This window comes from Lissotriton helveticus, chromosome 12, assembly GCF_964261635.1.
Source record: "Lissotriton helveticus chromosome 12, aLisHel1.1, whole genome shotgun sequence".
Lineage (NCBI taxonomy): Eukaryota > Metazoa > Chordata > Amphibia > Caudata > Salamandridae > Lissotriton > Lissotriton helveticus.
The window spans coordinates 895,435,743-895,451,356 of NC_136073.1; the positions used below are offsets into that span (position 1 = coordinate 895,435,743).

Sequence of the window (15,614 nt, forward strand, 5' to 3'; positions counted from 1 at the left end):
TGTGCGGCAGTATCTGGGTGCGACAATAAACACTCTGGCGGCCACAGCGCAGCCAAATTCAGTGAGGATCAACAGCATTCAGTTGCTGATACAGAAATTCAGACCGCAACACTCGCTCCCAGCACGAGTGTTCATGCAGTTGATAGGAATGATGGCCTCCTGCATCTTCATAGTCCCGCACGCGAGACTACATATGCGTCCGCTTCAAGAGTGCTTAGCACGTCAGTGGAATCAGGCTCACGGACAGTTAAAAGACCTAGTGTTGGTGACCGGTCGTGCATACAACTCTCTGCATTGGTGGAATCCACACAACCTTTGCAAGGGACGACCGTTCCAGGAGCCTGTGCCACAGATCATCCTAACAACGGACGCATCTCTCCAGAGTTGGGGAGCTCATGTACTCCACTACACAGTGCAAGGACTATGGACAACGCAGCAAAAGAAGATGCACATCAACCACCTAGAGCTGATGGCAATCTTCATGGCAATAAAGGCATTCAAGGTACACCTGTGCAACAAGGTCGTGTTGATCCGGACGGACAACATGACAGCCATGTACTACATTCAGAAGCAGGGAGGTGCACACACTCCACAGTTGTCTCATCTGGCTCAGAGCATGTGGAAGTGGGCCATTCAGAGGAACATCTTCCTCATTGCGGAACACCTCCCGGGCAAGGACAATCAGATGGCGGATCTGCTCAGCAGGTACAGCCACCAACTGCACGAGTGGGAGATACATCCATCTGTACTCCGCCCGTACTTCCAGCAGTGGGGTCATCCAGAGATAGACCTGTTCGCCACAAGGGAAAACGCCAAATGCCGAAGCTTTGCCACCAGGTTCCCTCACCCACAGTCGCAAGGCAATGCGATATGGATGAACTGGTCAGGCAGATTTGCGTATGCTTTTCCCCAGCACCTCTAATACCGCTGGTGGCACGAAAGCTAAAGCAACACTCGATGACACTCATCCTGGTTGCTCCAACGTGGGCACGCCAACCATGGTACACCACGTTTCTAGAACTTTCCGTGGTACCGCATCAAAGGCTGCACCTCACACCCATACTTTTGACGCAGAGCCATGGCGACATTCAGCATCCAGATCCGCAACAGCTCAACCTGGCGATCTGGCTCCTGGGGTCTTAGAGTTTGGCTACCTCAACCTGCCTCCAGAATGCATGGATATCATACGGGAGGCAAGAAAGCCCACCACCAGAGCATGCTATGCGGCAAAATGGAAGCGGTTTGTCATTTACTGTGCTAAACACAACATAGACCCGCTAGACGCGTCTACGCACAACATCATTTGTTATCTGTTACATCTTTACAAATGCAATCTAGCATATGCTTCCATTCGAATACATTTATCCGCCATATCAGCTTATCTCCAAAACAGGCAGCATCTCTCCCTTTTCAGAGTGCCTGCCATTAAAGCCTTTCTGGAGGGACTCAAATGAGTCATTCCTCCCAGGACCCCGCCAGCTCCTGAATGGAATCTTAATGTGGTCCTCACCCGACTAATGGGTCCACCTTTTGAGCCTCTACATTCATGCGAGATTCAGTTCTTAACATGGAAAGTGGCTTTCCTAATAGCCATTACGTCACTGCGACGTGTTAGTGAACTCCAGGCACTCACTGTCCAAGAGCCATTCATACAAATTCACTCCAACCGGGTGGTGCTGCGCCCTAACCCTTAATTTCTTCCAAAGGTGGTTTCACAGTTCCATATCAATCAGACTATTGAACTGCCTGTGGTCTTCCAAAATCCTGAGACAGTGGCAGAAAGAATGCTCCACATTCTTGACGTCAAAAGAGCTTTGATGTATTACATTGATAGGACCAAATATTTTAGGAAGACGAAACAACTCTTTGTTGCCTTTTCCGCACAACACAAGGGCAACCCCATTTCCAAAGCAGGTATAGCCAGGTGGATCGTTAAGTGTATTCAAATTTGCTATCAAAAAGCTAAGCGCACTTTAACGATCCCCCCAAAGGCCCACTCCACCCGCAAGTTGGGGGCCTCCATGGCTTTCCTTGGAAATATCCCTTTAGAAGACATTTGTAGAGCAGCCACATGGTCTACCCCGCACACATTTACAAAACACTACTGTGTAGATGTGCACTCCAAGCAGCTGTAGGGCAGGCTGTTCTTAAGACACTTTTTCAAACTGCTGCAGCTGGCACAGGCGGCCGCCGCTAATGGAGGGACTGCTATATATTCTATGCAATAGATATGAATTCAGCAGCCCACATGCCTCGAACCGAATATGCTACTTACCAGTATGCATCTGTTCTTGGCATGTAGGGCTGCTGACCGTCCTCTCAATCTTGTAGATGAGAGATGAGGGGACCCAGCCAATTAGAGAGAGGCTCATTCCCCCCATTCCACTGGGGGGTGGCATAATAGGGGTGTACTCACCCAAAGAAAGGGACCTATTGGTCCGGACCTGCACACCCCTGTAACGCCCCTAAATTTAGTATTTAGGGGGACCCTGAACCTTGCTTCCCTAGATTCCGGCAACCTACGAAGAAAAAGGATGGAAGAAGTTGCACAGCAGAAGAGATTGTGGAGAAGAAATGACTTGGCCCCAGCCCTACCGGTCCGTCTGTAGTTTCCAGAGACCCTGCTTCAAGAGTCGACTTGTTCTGCAGCCAGTGACCACCAAACCCCCCGTGAGGCTTGACTGCCTTCAACAAAGACCATATCTCCGTCAAACAGCAGCTCAGTTCAAAAGAAACTCCAAAGACAGACTCGGAGCCTGCTGAGGGCGAAGAAACTCAACGCCTGTAACCACCACTGCACCCGTCATCTACAGCCCGAGTCCAAGTGGCCCACCGGTCCCAGCAAGGTCCAAGAGCGCTCCAGAGTCCGAGTCCACCATGGGTTGCCAGGGGCAACCGACGTCACCTGCAGCCTCACACACGAGTGGCCAGGTAAGGTGAAATCTGTACCTGAGGTGCACCTACGTCCCTGAGCCCCCCAACTTACCTGCCCAGCTGTTGGTTCCTCCCGGAAGACTTCCTGGACCAAGCCTGCAGCCAAAATCCAAAACCGGCAATCTCTATAGGATTGCATCGCACTCCGACCCCTCTTAAGCACCCAGCCTCCCCTGCACCGCTGGTGGTGTGGACTTGGTGCTGACCTGAGACCCCCTTTGCCCTGACCTTAATCCTAGGAGCTTGGCTCCTGAGACCGAGTGGCCTGTCCGTGAGCAGCCCCCAACAGACGTGCTACCTAGCCCCATTGGTCAACATTGGCTTCCTGTACTCTGCACCCGGCTGCCCTAGTGCCGCTGGTCGGTTCTAACGCCCAAAAGGAAAATGCTACTTACTAGTATGCATCTGTTCTTGGCATGTAGAGCTGTGGATTCGTATGCTTGTGCATAGATCATCATCTGGTGTTGGGCTCGAATGTTTGCATGTTGTTTTTGTCTTGGAAGAACTATTTGTAGTCATGAGGTAGGTTACTCCTTAGGACGATAGTGCGCATGGGCATCGACTCCATCTTCAGATTGTTTTTTTCGGCCATCAGGTTCAGAAGTGTATTGTGATGCTCCGGGATCGTCTTCGAATCTTTTCGACACGCAATTTTTACCATTCGACGGTATTGTTTTCAATTGTGATTTCCCTTTCGACGTGCATCGTAAAATTCCAAGTACATCAATCGACGTGGGACGTGAGGCCTACCCATGCCGACCACGCAAGCAGTCTACGGAACGGACTAATTTAAAAAAAATGCCACCCAAAAACTATTTTTGCAGGCCGTCTACTTACCTGCAAACCGATAACATTCTTTTTCGCATAGGAAACTAATTTCACGAGTTTTGTTAATAAAAATGTTGTTGAACTGTTGTTTTAGAAAGAAAAGTAACTATGCTTTAACGAATAGTTTTCTTACCTGTCGGTGTAGTTTTGCAGCTTGAAGATCTTTCTGGATTCACTATGCTGTGCATTATTCCGCGGTCTTGTGGTTGGGTCCGGATTCGTAGTCTTTTCTTTGTTTTTTTTTTTTTTTTTCTCTTTGCCCAGGTGGGCGTCGGCGTCACACCCCCTTTGGGTGTATTTCCGGTGACGTCGGCATGCTTCCTGCGGAAGCTCCCACTCTTGGGCGCCATCTTCGGGTTCTTTTTTTCCGTGTTTCTTTCGTTTCCGAAGTAATGGCAATGTTCTTCTTAGTTTGTATTTACCGCTTTGTATTTTCAAAGTCTATTCTTTAGTTAACCACCTCTTCTCTCTCCAGCCTCATCTTTCTGGCGGAGGTGGGTGGGTTCGCTAGTGAATCCAGAAAGATCTTCAAGCTGCAAAACTACACCGACAGGTAAGAAAACTATTCGTTTTGCAGCGTGAATCTTTCTGGATTCACTATGCTGTGCATAGATTTTGTAGCGGTTTCTCATCTCTGTGGCGGCTGGGTGGAAGATGAGCGTTGGGTGTTGAATATGTGCTGTAGCACCTTCTGTCCCACTTGAGCTTCCTTGTTCATTTGTATGTCCACACAGTAGTGCTTCGTGAACGTGTGCACCGAAGCCCATGTTGCCGCCAGGCATATGTCCTCTATGGGTGTGTTAGCCAGGAAGGCTATTGTAGCGCCCTTCTTCCTGGTGGAGTGGGCACGTGTCCCCTCAGCCAGTTCCTGTCCTGCCCGTTTGTGGCAGAGTTGGATTGTTTGTGCGATCCATCGTGCAATGGTCCTTTTGGTTACTGCTTTGCCCATGAAGCTGTTTGCGAAGGACACAAAAAACTGTTTCGTTTTCCTGTGCCCCTTTGTCCTTTCAATGTAGTGCATGACTGCCCTTCTGGCGTCCAGGGTGTGCAGAGCTCTCTCTGCGCTGGTTGTGGGTTTTTGGAAAAAACTCGGTATCTGTATAGACTGGTTCATGTGAAAATTGGATACCACCTTCGGCATGAAGTGTGGGTCAGTCCTCATCACAACTCTATCGTTGTGTATTTGTATGTATGGTTCTTGTAGCGTCAGCGCTTGAAGCTCGCTTACTCTGCGTAAGGACGTTATCGCAACCAGGAAGGCTGTTTTCATAGTTAGCATCTTTAGGGAGGCCTTGTGAAGTGGTTCAAAGGGCTCTTTCATGAGTTCCGTTAGGACTGTGTTCAAGTTCCATGCAGGTGGCGGCACCCGCTTGGGTGGTGCGATCCTTTTCGCTCCTTCTAGGAATCTCTTCACCACCTGTGATGTGAAGAAGCTCCTGCACGTTTCTCCCCTTGTGTAGGCTACTATCGCTGCCAAGTGAACTCTTAACGAGGATGAGCTAAGGTTCTTCTCCAGTAAGTGCGTCAGGTACCTTAGCACTGTGGAGTCCCTCTTCATCTTATTGTGGAGTCTTTCCTGTCTGCACCATATTGTGAATCTTTTCCATTTCGCAACGTAGCACTTTCGAGTGCTGGGCCTTCGTGCCTCCCGAAGTACCCTCAGGGTGCTTTCTGGTAGTCTCAAATGTGCGAACTCTATGTCCTCAGGAGCCACGCTACTAGGCTCATGCTCTCTGGCTCTGGATGCAGTACCTCTCCGTTCTGCATGGACAGTAGATCTTTCCTCCTGCTGAATCTGTGGGGTGCACACTGTGTCATCTCCATGATCTGCGAGTACCAGGTCTGCCTCGCCCACTGCGGTGCGACCAGTATCAGTGTCATGTTGCTCGCTCTGCACTTGCTCAGTACTCTGTGCATCAGTGGTATCGGGGGAAAGGCGTAGGCAAATGTCCTTGACCAATCTATCCATAGGGCATTCCCCAGTGTCCCCTCCTCGGGCTGCCTGGATGCGAAGTTTTGGCATTTTGCATTCTGGCGTGTGGCAAACAGGTCCACCGATGGTGTCCCCCACCTGTCGAACAGGTATCTTGTCTCCTGAGCATTGAGCTCCCACTCGTGGGATGCCGATGTCTGCCTGCTGAGCCAATCGGCTTGTATGTTGTCCTTCCCTGGTAGGTGTATGGCTAGCAGGTCTATCTTGAGAGGGATGGCCCATCTCCATATCTCCTGCGCCAGCGTTGAAAGCGGTGCGGACTGTGTGCCCCCCTGCTTGTTGATGTAGAACATCGCAGTGGTGTTGTCTGTTTGTATCAATACCCTGTGCTTGTACAGTCTTGTTTGAAAGGCCTTCAGTGCAAGGAAGATTGTCTTCAATTCTAAGTAATTGATGTGCTTTGTGGCATCCGTCGGTGTCCACAGTCCCCTCACCTTGAGCTCCTCCATGTGAGCGCCCCATCCCTTCAGGGATGCGTCTGTGGTGATGGTCACTGTTGGCGTTGGGGGCGTTAGAGGCTTTCCCCTTGCTATGTTCTCCATGGTCCACCATGTCATCTCCTTCTGCACTGCGTGCGTTACAACCACTAGATCCTCCCAACTGCCTGTAGCTTGTGACCATTGCTCCTGTAGCCATTCTTGAATGGGTCTCATGTGGAGTCGTACATTCGGTACCAGGTGGATGCATGATGCCATCATCCCCATGATCTTGCTCGCCGTCCTCACTGTCCGAGCTTGTCCCTTCCGGTAGAGGCGAGTTTCCTTCACCAGCGCCCTCGCCCTCTTCTCGCTGGGGAACACCTTGCCCTGTAAGGTGTTGATCTGTGCTCCCAGGAAGATCTTCACTTGTTCCGGCTCCATTGATGATTTCTTCCAATGGATGGAGAACCCCAGGTTTATGAGCGTGCTGGTCACTGTATGTGCGTGCAGCTTGCATTTCTGGTATGAGTTTGCTTTCACCAGCCAGTCGTCCAGGTAAGGGTATACATGTATTCCCTGCCTTCTTAGGTGCGCTGCGACTGCTGCGAGGCACTTTGTGAAAACTCTTGGTGCCGATTTTAGACCGAAGGCCAGTGTCGTGAACTGGTAGTGGCTTTCTCCGACGGTGAACCTGAGCATGTGCTTGTGCTTCCTGTTCATTGGGATGTGCAGGTATGCGTCTTTGAGGTCTATAGTGACCATGAAGTCCCCGGTCTGCAACTGTGGGAGCACCTCTTGCAGGGAGGTCATTTTGAATTTTTGCGTTCTTATGAATTTGTTCACGAACCGTAAATCGAGAATGGGCCTCATTGTCTCGTCTACTTTTGGTACCAGGAAGTATGTTGAGTATACTCCTGTGTTTCTTTCCTTGAAGGGTACCCTTTCTATGGCCTGCTTCTGCAGGAGTTCTTTTGCTTCTTCCTGAAGGCACTGCAGCTGCTTGCTTGCTAGCGGCTTTCTTCTTGGTTTTCTGTTTGTTGGCCTCGCCTCCAACTCTATGCAGTATCCGAATTGGATAATGTTGAGGATCCATTTGTCTGATGTGATTCCTCTCCACTCCTGGAGGTGGAATCTTAATCTTCCTCCCACTGGTGTCCTGTGGTCGTAGGTGTCTAGTTTGTCTTGACCCATCTGTACGTGCTGCCCCCTGGGATCTTTTTTGTGGGTGGGCACACGGATTTTTTTGAAGTCACTTGGAGGTGGGCTGCTGGCCCCCTCTTCTATTTTGTCCCCGTCCATTTCTCCCTCGAAAGGACTGGCCTCTTTGTTGGTACTGCCAGGGCTGTTTCTGATGGCCCTGCTGACCCTGCGAGTCTGCCTGGTGCGTTTGCTGGAAAGCCTGGTGTGATGTACCTGGCTGGTTTCCGCCTCTTCCGCCGGGCCTCCGTGACGGGGTGCCCCTCTTGTTCCCTCTGAACTGCAATGCTCCCATGGATCTTGCTGTTTCGTTATCCTTCTTAAGTTGGCTGAGTTGCTCATCAACTGTTTGTCCGAAAAGCGTACTGCCGTTGAATGGTGTGTTCAGGATGCTGTGTTGCACCTCCGGTTTGAAACCGGATATCCTGAGCCAGGCGTGTCTCCTTTCCGTGACGCCCATCATCATGAGCCTGCTGGCGGTGTCTGCCCCATCCAGGGCCGTCTTAAGGCAAGAATTTGCAGCATTCTTCCCCTCTTCAATTAGCTTTTCGGCTTTCTGCTTGGCATCCTGGGGCAAGTCCTTCACCAACTGCCCCAGTCCCTCCATGATTTGGTACATGTGTCTGTTTACCAGGGCGTTGGAATTAGCCATGCGCCAGTGGGTCGCGGCATTCCGTTCGATCCTTCTGCCCACCAGATCCATCCTTTTGCTCTCTTTATCCGGTGGCGGGCCCGAGGTAGTGGGTACGTTAGCCCTCCTCCTTGCTGTGGCCGTGATAATGGAGTCTGCGGAGACCGTGCCCTGAATGTAGGCCGGGTCCTTTGCGGCATGCTTGTACTTCTTCTCAGTTCTGGGAGTTACTGCCTTGCATGTTGCGGGCTCCCTGAAAGCTTCCTTCCCCTGAGCCAAGACGCTCTCGAGCATCGGGAGGAACTGGCTCCTCGTTTGTGTTGGGAGCAATGTTTCCAGAAGGAAGTCTGCTTTCTGCTTCTCTTCGTCGAGCTTGAGCTTGAAAGCTGCTGCGGCAGATTGTATCACCGCGTTGTAGGCCCCGATGTCGTCCGGCGGCGAGGGCCTCGAGGGGTAGGTGTCGACCACCTCCTCCGGGCTGTCGGTGTCGACATCGATGTAATCTACCTCCTGAAGGTCATAGGGCGCCGACTCTGTGTCTGTCCTGCCCTCATCTTCCTCCCCATAGCTGTAGCTCTCGTGGGGATTCTCGTACTCCTCCTGGTCGTCGAACACCTCGACGTCCTGGTCTTGCTCGGTGACTTCGGCGACCTCTTCTTCTTCCTCCTCGACCGCCTCCAGCACTGGTGGCTTGGTCTTGTGAGGGATCGTGAAGGCCTTCATCCTTGCGTCGAAATCTTTTTTCCGCTGCATGAAGTTCTCCATTTCTGCCTCGAGGCGCCTTCTTTTCTTTTCCATCTCGGCCGCGTGTTCCGCGTCGGATGGTTCCGCCGCTCTCTTCGACGGATGGCTCGTCGCCGTGCCTCTCGGAGTCGAAGTTTTCGACGTCGAACCGGATATCGGGTCTCTGGTCGTCGTCGACAGTTTCGGGTCTTTCTCCCTCGTCGATCGATCCTTTTCGGGGACGATTTTCGACGTCTTCTGCTGATCAGCAGCTCTCGGCGCCGGGGACTCCTTCTCTGAGGATCCGCTGGGCCTGGGAGTAGTCGCGGACGCCGCCTTTTTTGGCGTCGGCGCTTTCGGGGTCTTGCCCTCGATTTTTCGAGACTCAGAGTCTCTCGGGTTCTTGGGGGCCGAAGAGTCTCCTACCTTGTCAGAAGTCTTCGTGTAATCGGTCTCTACGACCGTGTAGCTGTCGTCTTCGGCGGCAGCGTTGTCTTCTTCCTCGGAGGACATCCCCAGCTCGTAGAGCGACGGGGTCGGGGCCTTCCCCTGCAGGGCGGCGTGTGCTACCCTCTGCCTCTCTCTCACACGAAGGGTCTTCGGGGTGAAGGCGGAACAGGCGTTGCAGTCTCCGCTTTCGTGGTCCACCGGTAGGCAAAGGTTGCATACCGGGTGCTGGTCCTTCTGCGCGTACTTGTGGTGGCAGTTACGGCAGAACTTGAACGGCGTGTTGTCCATCCTCGAGCGTCCAGGGCCTCTCTGGTCGCGTGTTCGTCGACGGTCGTCGAAGATCTGGATGGAAAACGCCTTATCTTTGCTTGTCTTTCGTCGGTGAAGTCCCCTGGAGTCTTCAGATGACTTCTCCTCGTCTTTTCTGTATTTTCTTTCTTCTTTCTCCAAAAATGTCTGGAGCCCAAACGGGAACGATCCAGACCCGACCGCGGAAAAAAAGAATCTGAAGATGGCGCCCAAGAGTGGGAGCTTCCGCAGGAAGCATGCCGACGTCACCGGAAATACACCCAAAGGGGGTGTGACGCCGACGCCCACCTGGGCAAAGAGAAAAAAAAAAAAAAAAACAAAGAAAAGACTACGAATCCGGACCCAACCACAAGACCGCGGAATAATGCACAGCATAGTGAATCCAGAAAGATTCACGCTGCAAAACTTAAGAATAGTCTTATTTCCCTGTATGTGACAAAGTCTAGTGTATGATATCTCGGCATATCACCTCAACTACTCAAAGTAACTGAAAAGTAATCCAAGAGTAATAAGAAGTAATCTTTCTGTATTTTGAACTGCTTTAAAAGTACATGTAAACGATTCCAATACAATTTACAATTGCATTACTGTGTACAGCCTCACATTTGAAAGTATTTCTTACTTGCCTGTGCCAAGGCCTGCTTGGTTCAATCAATCAATCAATGCATTTGTAGAGCGCGCTACTCACCCGTGAGGGTCTCAAGGCGTTGAGGGGGGGTGGGGGGAGGGTGCCGCTATTGCTCGAATAACCAGGTCTTGAGGTGTTTCCTGAAGGTGAGATGGTCCTGGGTCTTTCGTAGGTGTGCGGGGAGGGAGTTCCATGTCTAGGCTGCTAGGTAGGAGAACGATCTTCCTCCGGTGGTGGTTCTGCGAATCCGTGGGACGGTGGCGAGGCTGGAGGAGCGGAGCTGGCGGGTGGGGGTGTAGAACGCGAGGCGGTTGTTGAGGTATTCGGGGCCCATGTTGTGGAGCGCTTAGTGTGCGTGGGTGAGCAGCCTGAACGTGATCCTCTTGCTGACGGGGAGCCAGTGCAGGTTTCTCAGGTGGACGGATTTGTGGCCGTGGCGAGGGATGTCGAGGATGAGTCGTGCGGAGACGTTCTGCATGCGTTGAAGGCGTTTCTGAAGTTTGGCTGTGGTTCCTGCGTATAGGGCGTTCCTGTAGTCCAGTCGGCTGGTGACGAGGGCCTGGGTGACCGTCTTTCTGGTTTCGGTGGGGATCCACCGGAAGATCTTCCGGAGCATTATACTTACCTAATTGGTCTAGATTCTGTCTCTACGTGCGTGTATCAGTCCTTGATTGAGTGAATACAATAAATGCTTGACACACCCTCTGGATGAGTCTAACTGCTTACTCACACTACCACAAAGAGAGCTGTCAGTACTTACCTAATGTAAACGCTGCTGTACCTCTAGGGACTCCCTGGACTCTGTGCACTCTATACCTTACCTTGGTACAGTATATACAGAGCCAGCTTCCTACAGACTAACTGTGGAACAGACTACACAGGCGAGCCATTGCCACTGGAAGAGCGAGGCACTTAGCTGGGTCTGACACTGAGGCAGAGAGACACAGGGTGATCTGGCATTGAGACAGGAAGCCTAGAACATGGACACTGGGACAGAGAGACAGAGACTGCCTCTGGGACAGTGAAACAAGGACAGAGAGACATGCAAACACTCGCCTGAACAATGGAGAGACAGCCAGAAGAACAGAGAGGCTGAAACCTTGACACTTCTGCAAAAGTATACAGAAGCACACAGTGGGACAGGAAGTAACGCACACCAGGACAGGAAATGTGCACACACTAGAGCTGGAAATAAAGTGGCATTGGGAGAGGCGCACACCCACTCTGGGACAGTGAATACACCTGCACTGCGGCTGGAACCGATGCGGAGGAACAGGGCTACAGGTGAAGACCATTTCAGAATAACCAGTAAGTTTCTAAAGGAGTCACACTCACAATGACTGGCTGCTGTAGATTCACTTCCCGTGAATCCCTGGAGGCCTGCCTCTTGTGGACCCCTGCTGGACACCCTGGAGACAGAATGACACTAGGACTGAGAGACACTCACACTGGGACAAGAAATGCTACAGGGAGAGAGGGAGACAATGGCATTGGGACAGTGGAGACTGCCACACTGAGCCAAGGGGACATGACATGCACACTCAGGTCATAAAGCACACAGACACATATCAGAGTTATCACACCCACCCTGCGCGCACCCTGCCAAAGTCAGGACACGTGAAACAATGAACGGGGCAGGTTGACACCGGGACAGGAGCACACCGACAATGGGACAGGAACACACTGGGACAGGAGCGCACTGAAACTGGGACAGGAACACACTGGGACAGGAGCGCACTGAAACTGGGACAGGAACACACTGGAGAGTAGTGAGACACTGGGTCAGGAACACACGAACACTGGGACAGGGGCGCACTGACACAAACTGACACTGGGGAATGTAAAACACTGACAGACATGGGCCAGCTTTAAGGTGGTGCGACCAGTGCAGCTGCACTGGGCAGCAATACAAATTTATTTTATTTATTTATTTATTTATTGACATTTATAAAGCGCGGCGAATACCCGTGGGCGTCTCGGCGCTAATTAAGGGCATAGATCAGCAACTGGGGTAATGAAGATATACAAGGCTATTGGTCAAATAACCACGTCTTTAGCTGTTTGCGAAATATGAACAGGGAGGGACTTGCCCGGATATGTGCAGGAAGGGTGTTCCAGAGTTTCGGGGCGGCAACCAGGAAACGCCTGTCGCCCCATGTGACTGTTCTAGTGCGAGGCACAGCCAAAAAGTTCTGATAAGAGGAACGAAGGGATCAGGTTGGAACATGATGAAGAAGATTCTGTTTGAGAAAATGGGGACCTTGATTATTGAGTGACTTATAAGCAATACACAGCGATTTAAATTTAATACGACTGCGTATCGGGAGCCAATGGAGATCCCTAATGATATTTGTGACTGGTGCAAACTTGGGGATCCCAGCCAGCATTCGTGCGGCGGCATTTTGGATTGACTGCATCCTATTTATCACTCGGACTTGAGCCTTTAAGAATAGAGCGTTGCAATAGTCCATGGAGGACAAATGTCATGGTAAATCTTCTGATTAATGTTCCTACTAGCGAGCGATATCACTGTTTTGCCTAGTGACAGTTTTGACTCGCAATAAAGTAGCACAGAGGGTTAATATGCCGGCTGCAAAGAACAGATCTGTATTTTATGTGGATAGTGTTATGTTTCTGAGGGTACCCCAATATAGGCTTCAGTAGTCACCTGACCCTTCACCAACATTTACCGTACCATTGTGCTACATAACGGTTTTGGTATGGACCTTTTATCTAGTTATGCACTGCATAAATGTCGTGTGGTGCCCCCGAAACCTAGCCTCGTTAATTATGCATGAGGATTCTCACAATCACAGCAGGACTACCAGCTTCTGCATAATAACTATGTATAAGGGTCATCCCTTCCGTCATCCTTGGCCGACATGACACAGCAAGGTAGAGTCCCCTGAGGGTACCTTTTGGGTATACATACACGGGGAACATCCATTACGACACGGTGTTTACACCGCACTACCATTACAACGCTGGTATTACAACACAAGTCGTTACCACGACTTGCGCTGGAGGGCGCTCTAGGCTAAGGAATAGTAGATTTACTATTCCAACACCTTCCCAACTGTACGTAGGCTGGTGTTGGCAATGTAAATCTTACTATTCCTGAGTCCAGCACCCTACAGCGCAAGTCGTGGTAACGACTTGCATTGTAAAACCAGCGTTGTAATGATAGTGCGGTGTAAACACCGCGTTGTATTGACAGCACGCAGTGGTGCGACAACCCTCGCAGGGTGTCCATCTCGAGACCAAGACGGGCCCTTCATTCTCTCACACCAGGTTATGGGGTTGGCCTCATCCTAGGGGGATTCTTGGCTCTACACCTACATGCACGCTAGGTACACTTAGGTACATCTAGTTAGCGTTGCATCGTAGGAGTACGCATTATTACTGTCATTTATACGCCTGCATATATTCATTGTTTTAGCACTGTGGTAGAAATCTACCATCCATTTACTCTACTGGAGGTTATAACCATTTATATCTGCTTCTGTCTTATGGTTGCTTCAGCACACCTACTTTACACTAGAATGACGCTGGCTCAATAAATACTTATTGAAAAACGTCCCCACCGTTTATTCTGTGTTTGTCTCCGAGATAAAGTGAGCACGAATGACTAAGCGAAAAGTACTGTAGTGTTTCCACGATCCCTGATGGGATGGGAAAGAGTTGTCACGTTCGATAGTTGCCAAGAACTATTCTCTCCTTGGTAAGAGGAGTTGTACAGTCGCACTGTGAGCTAGCTAGTATACAGGCGAACATATCCGGTGGGGGTGTCTGGAATCAGTCTGGCCACCAATCCCAGTCTATGTTGTCTAAACGCAAAGATCCTATATAGATTTATAGGAACTACACAACAATAGGCGAGTGGATAAGTAAAGCCAGCCTTTACCAGCGCTTTAACCTATTCCATGCTCATGACGGCTCCCGGCCGTCATGAGTCACGGTGGGAGTGTGCTGATGACGGCCGGGAGCCGTCATGACCACGCCCGTGATCGGAATGTTCAGCACTGCGGCGGAATTCGTGCCGCAGCGATGAGGTTGAAACAAATGACATGTATGTGAAAGAGGGGCTATAGAGAGACGAGGGGCACTTTTGCCGGGTGGTATTGAAGGAATCCAAGGGGGAGTTCATGGGGTGTGCCAAAAAATATTGTCGCAAGAGGCACGACCAGTGCTAAAGCCGGCCCTGCTGGCAGACACATAGACTGTCACATGCACACGACACCCGATAACACAACACACTCAGGGCGGTCACACCGGTCTGGCAGACGGATGCAAGACCCAACCCTCACACCTCTACCGAGCCCACACGCAGCTGACCCCAGACTACACCCAAGCACCAACGGGGCCTGGAAATGGTGAATGTTGCATAGTACAAAAAATACAGAAAGAGAAGTGTTCTTACTGTTATTAGGACTTCCCGTCAGTAAGAAACGTGCCAGTGACTTCCACTTCAAGAAGTGACAAAGGAAGGAGAGACACGTGTCGATTGTCAATATGGCGGAAACTTACAAAATTACAAGAGTCAACAATTGACATTAATAAACAAGGTAACACGTGCAGGATGCAACTCACCTGCAGCGGCATTGGGGCTGCTTGTGCGGGGCGAAGAGCTGACCCCCCTTCGATGCCTCATAGGAAGATGGAAGGCAGTGCTCCCTCCCGTGGAGAAGCCCCCCAGGGTACCATCTGACGGCCTGCAGGGGGAAAAGGAGAGACAATATAGTCAAACATAGCTCCTTTGGCCTATTACAGCACGCTTCTAAGCGACCGCAAGTAAAAAGCTGGAAACAGAGTGAAAATAACAGAATTCTAGTTCATTTTATTTAGTATATGTTTCTAGTGCTTAAGGCTGCCGCTTGAGGCCTTCAGAGCGATCATGGGGTTACCAAGTAGCAGAGTGGGTTTGTCGTTCACAGACCAGGGCTTGAACATGGTGAGTTTTGTGGCCAAAAAGTCTGGGTGTTAACAAGTAAACGGAGAGACTGTCATGGGGGCCAATCTTGGGCATTTGTCAGCTTGTAGGGCGCCATATGATTGGTCAGCTTGTATGGCACCACCAGTTAAGTTTACGGTACTAAGGCACTATCAGTTTGGTCAGTGGGATGGCACCATCAATTTGGTTGGCTGGTCCGTCACTATCCGTTTGGCCTGCTGGTAAGGCACCATCCGTTTGGTCTGCTGGTAAGGCACCATCCGCTTGGCCTGCTGGTAAGGCACCATCCGTATGGCCTGCTGGTAAGGCACCATCCGCTTGGCCTGCTGGTAAGGCACCATCCGTTTGGCCTGCTGGTAAGGCACCATCCGTTTGGCCTGCTGGTAAGGCACCATCTGTTTGGCCTGCTGGTAAGGCACCATCCGTTTGGCCTGCTTGTAAGGCACCATCCGTTTGGCCTGCTGGTAAGGCACCATCCGTTTGGCCTGCTTTTAAGGCACCATCCGTTTGGCCTGCTGGTAAGGCACCATCCGTTTGGCCTACTTGTAAGG

General features: G+C 50.9%; 1 protein-coding gene across 1 annotated transcript in view; it reads right to left on the reverse strand.

Annotated features, from left to right (window-relative positions):
- Window positions 1-15,614, reverse strand: part of LOC144798190 (uncharacterized) — a 204,520-nt gene that overhangs the window by 53,180 nt on the left and 135,726 nt on the right. The window contains exon 3 of the mRNA XM_078668938.1: window positions 14,703-14,824. Coding sequence (XP_078525064.1) covers window positions 14,703-14,824 — 122 coding nt within the window. The remainder of the gene's footprint in view (window positions 1-14,702; window positions 14,825-15,614) is intronic.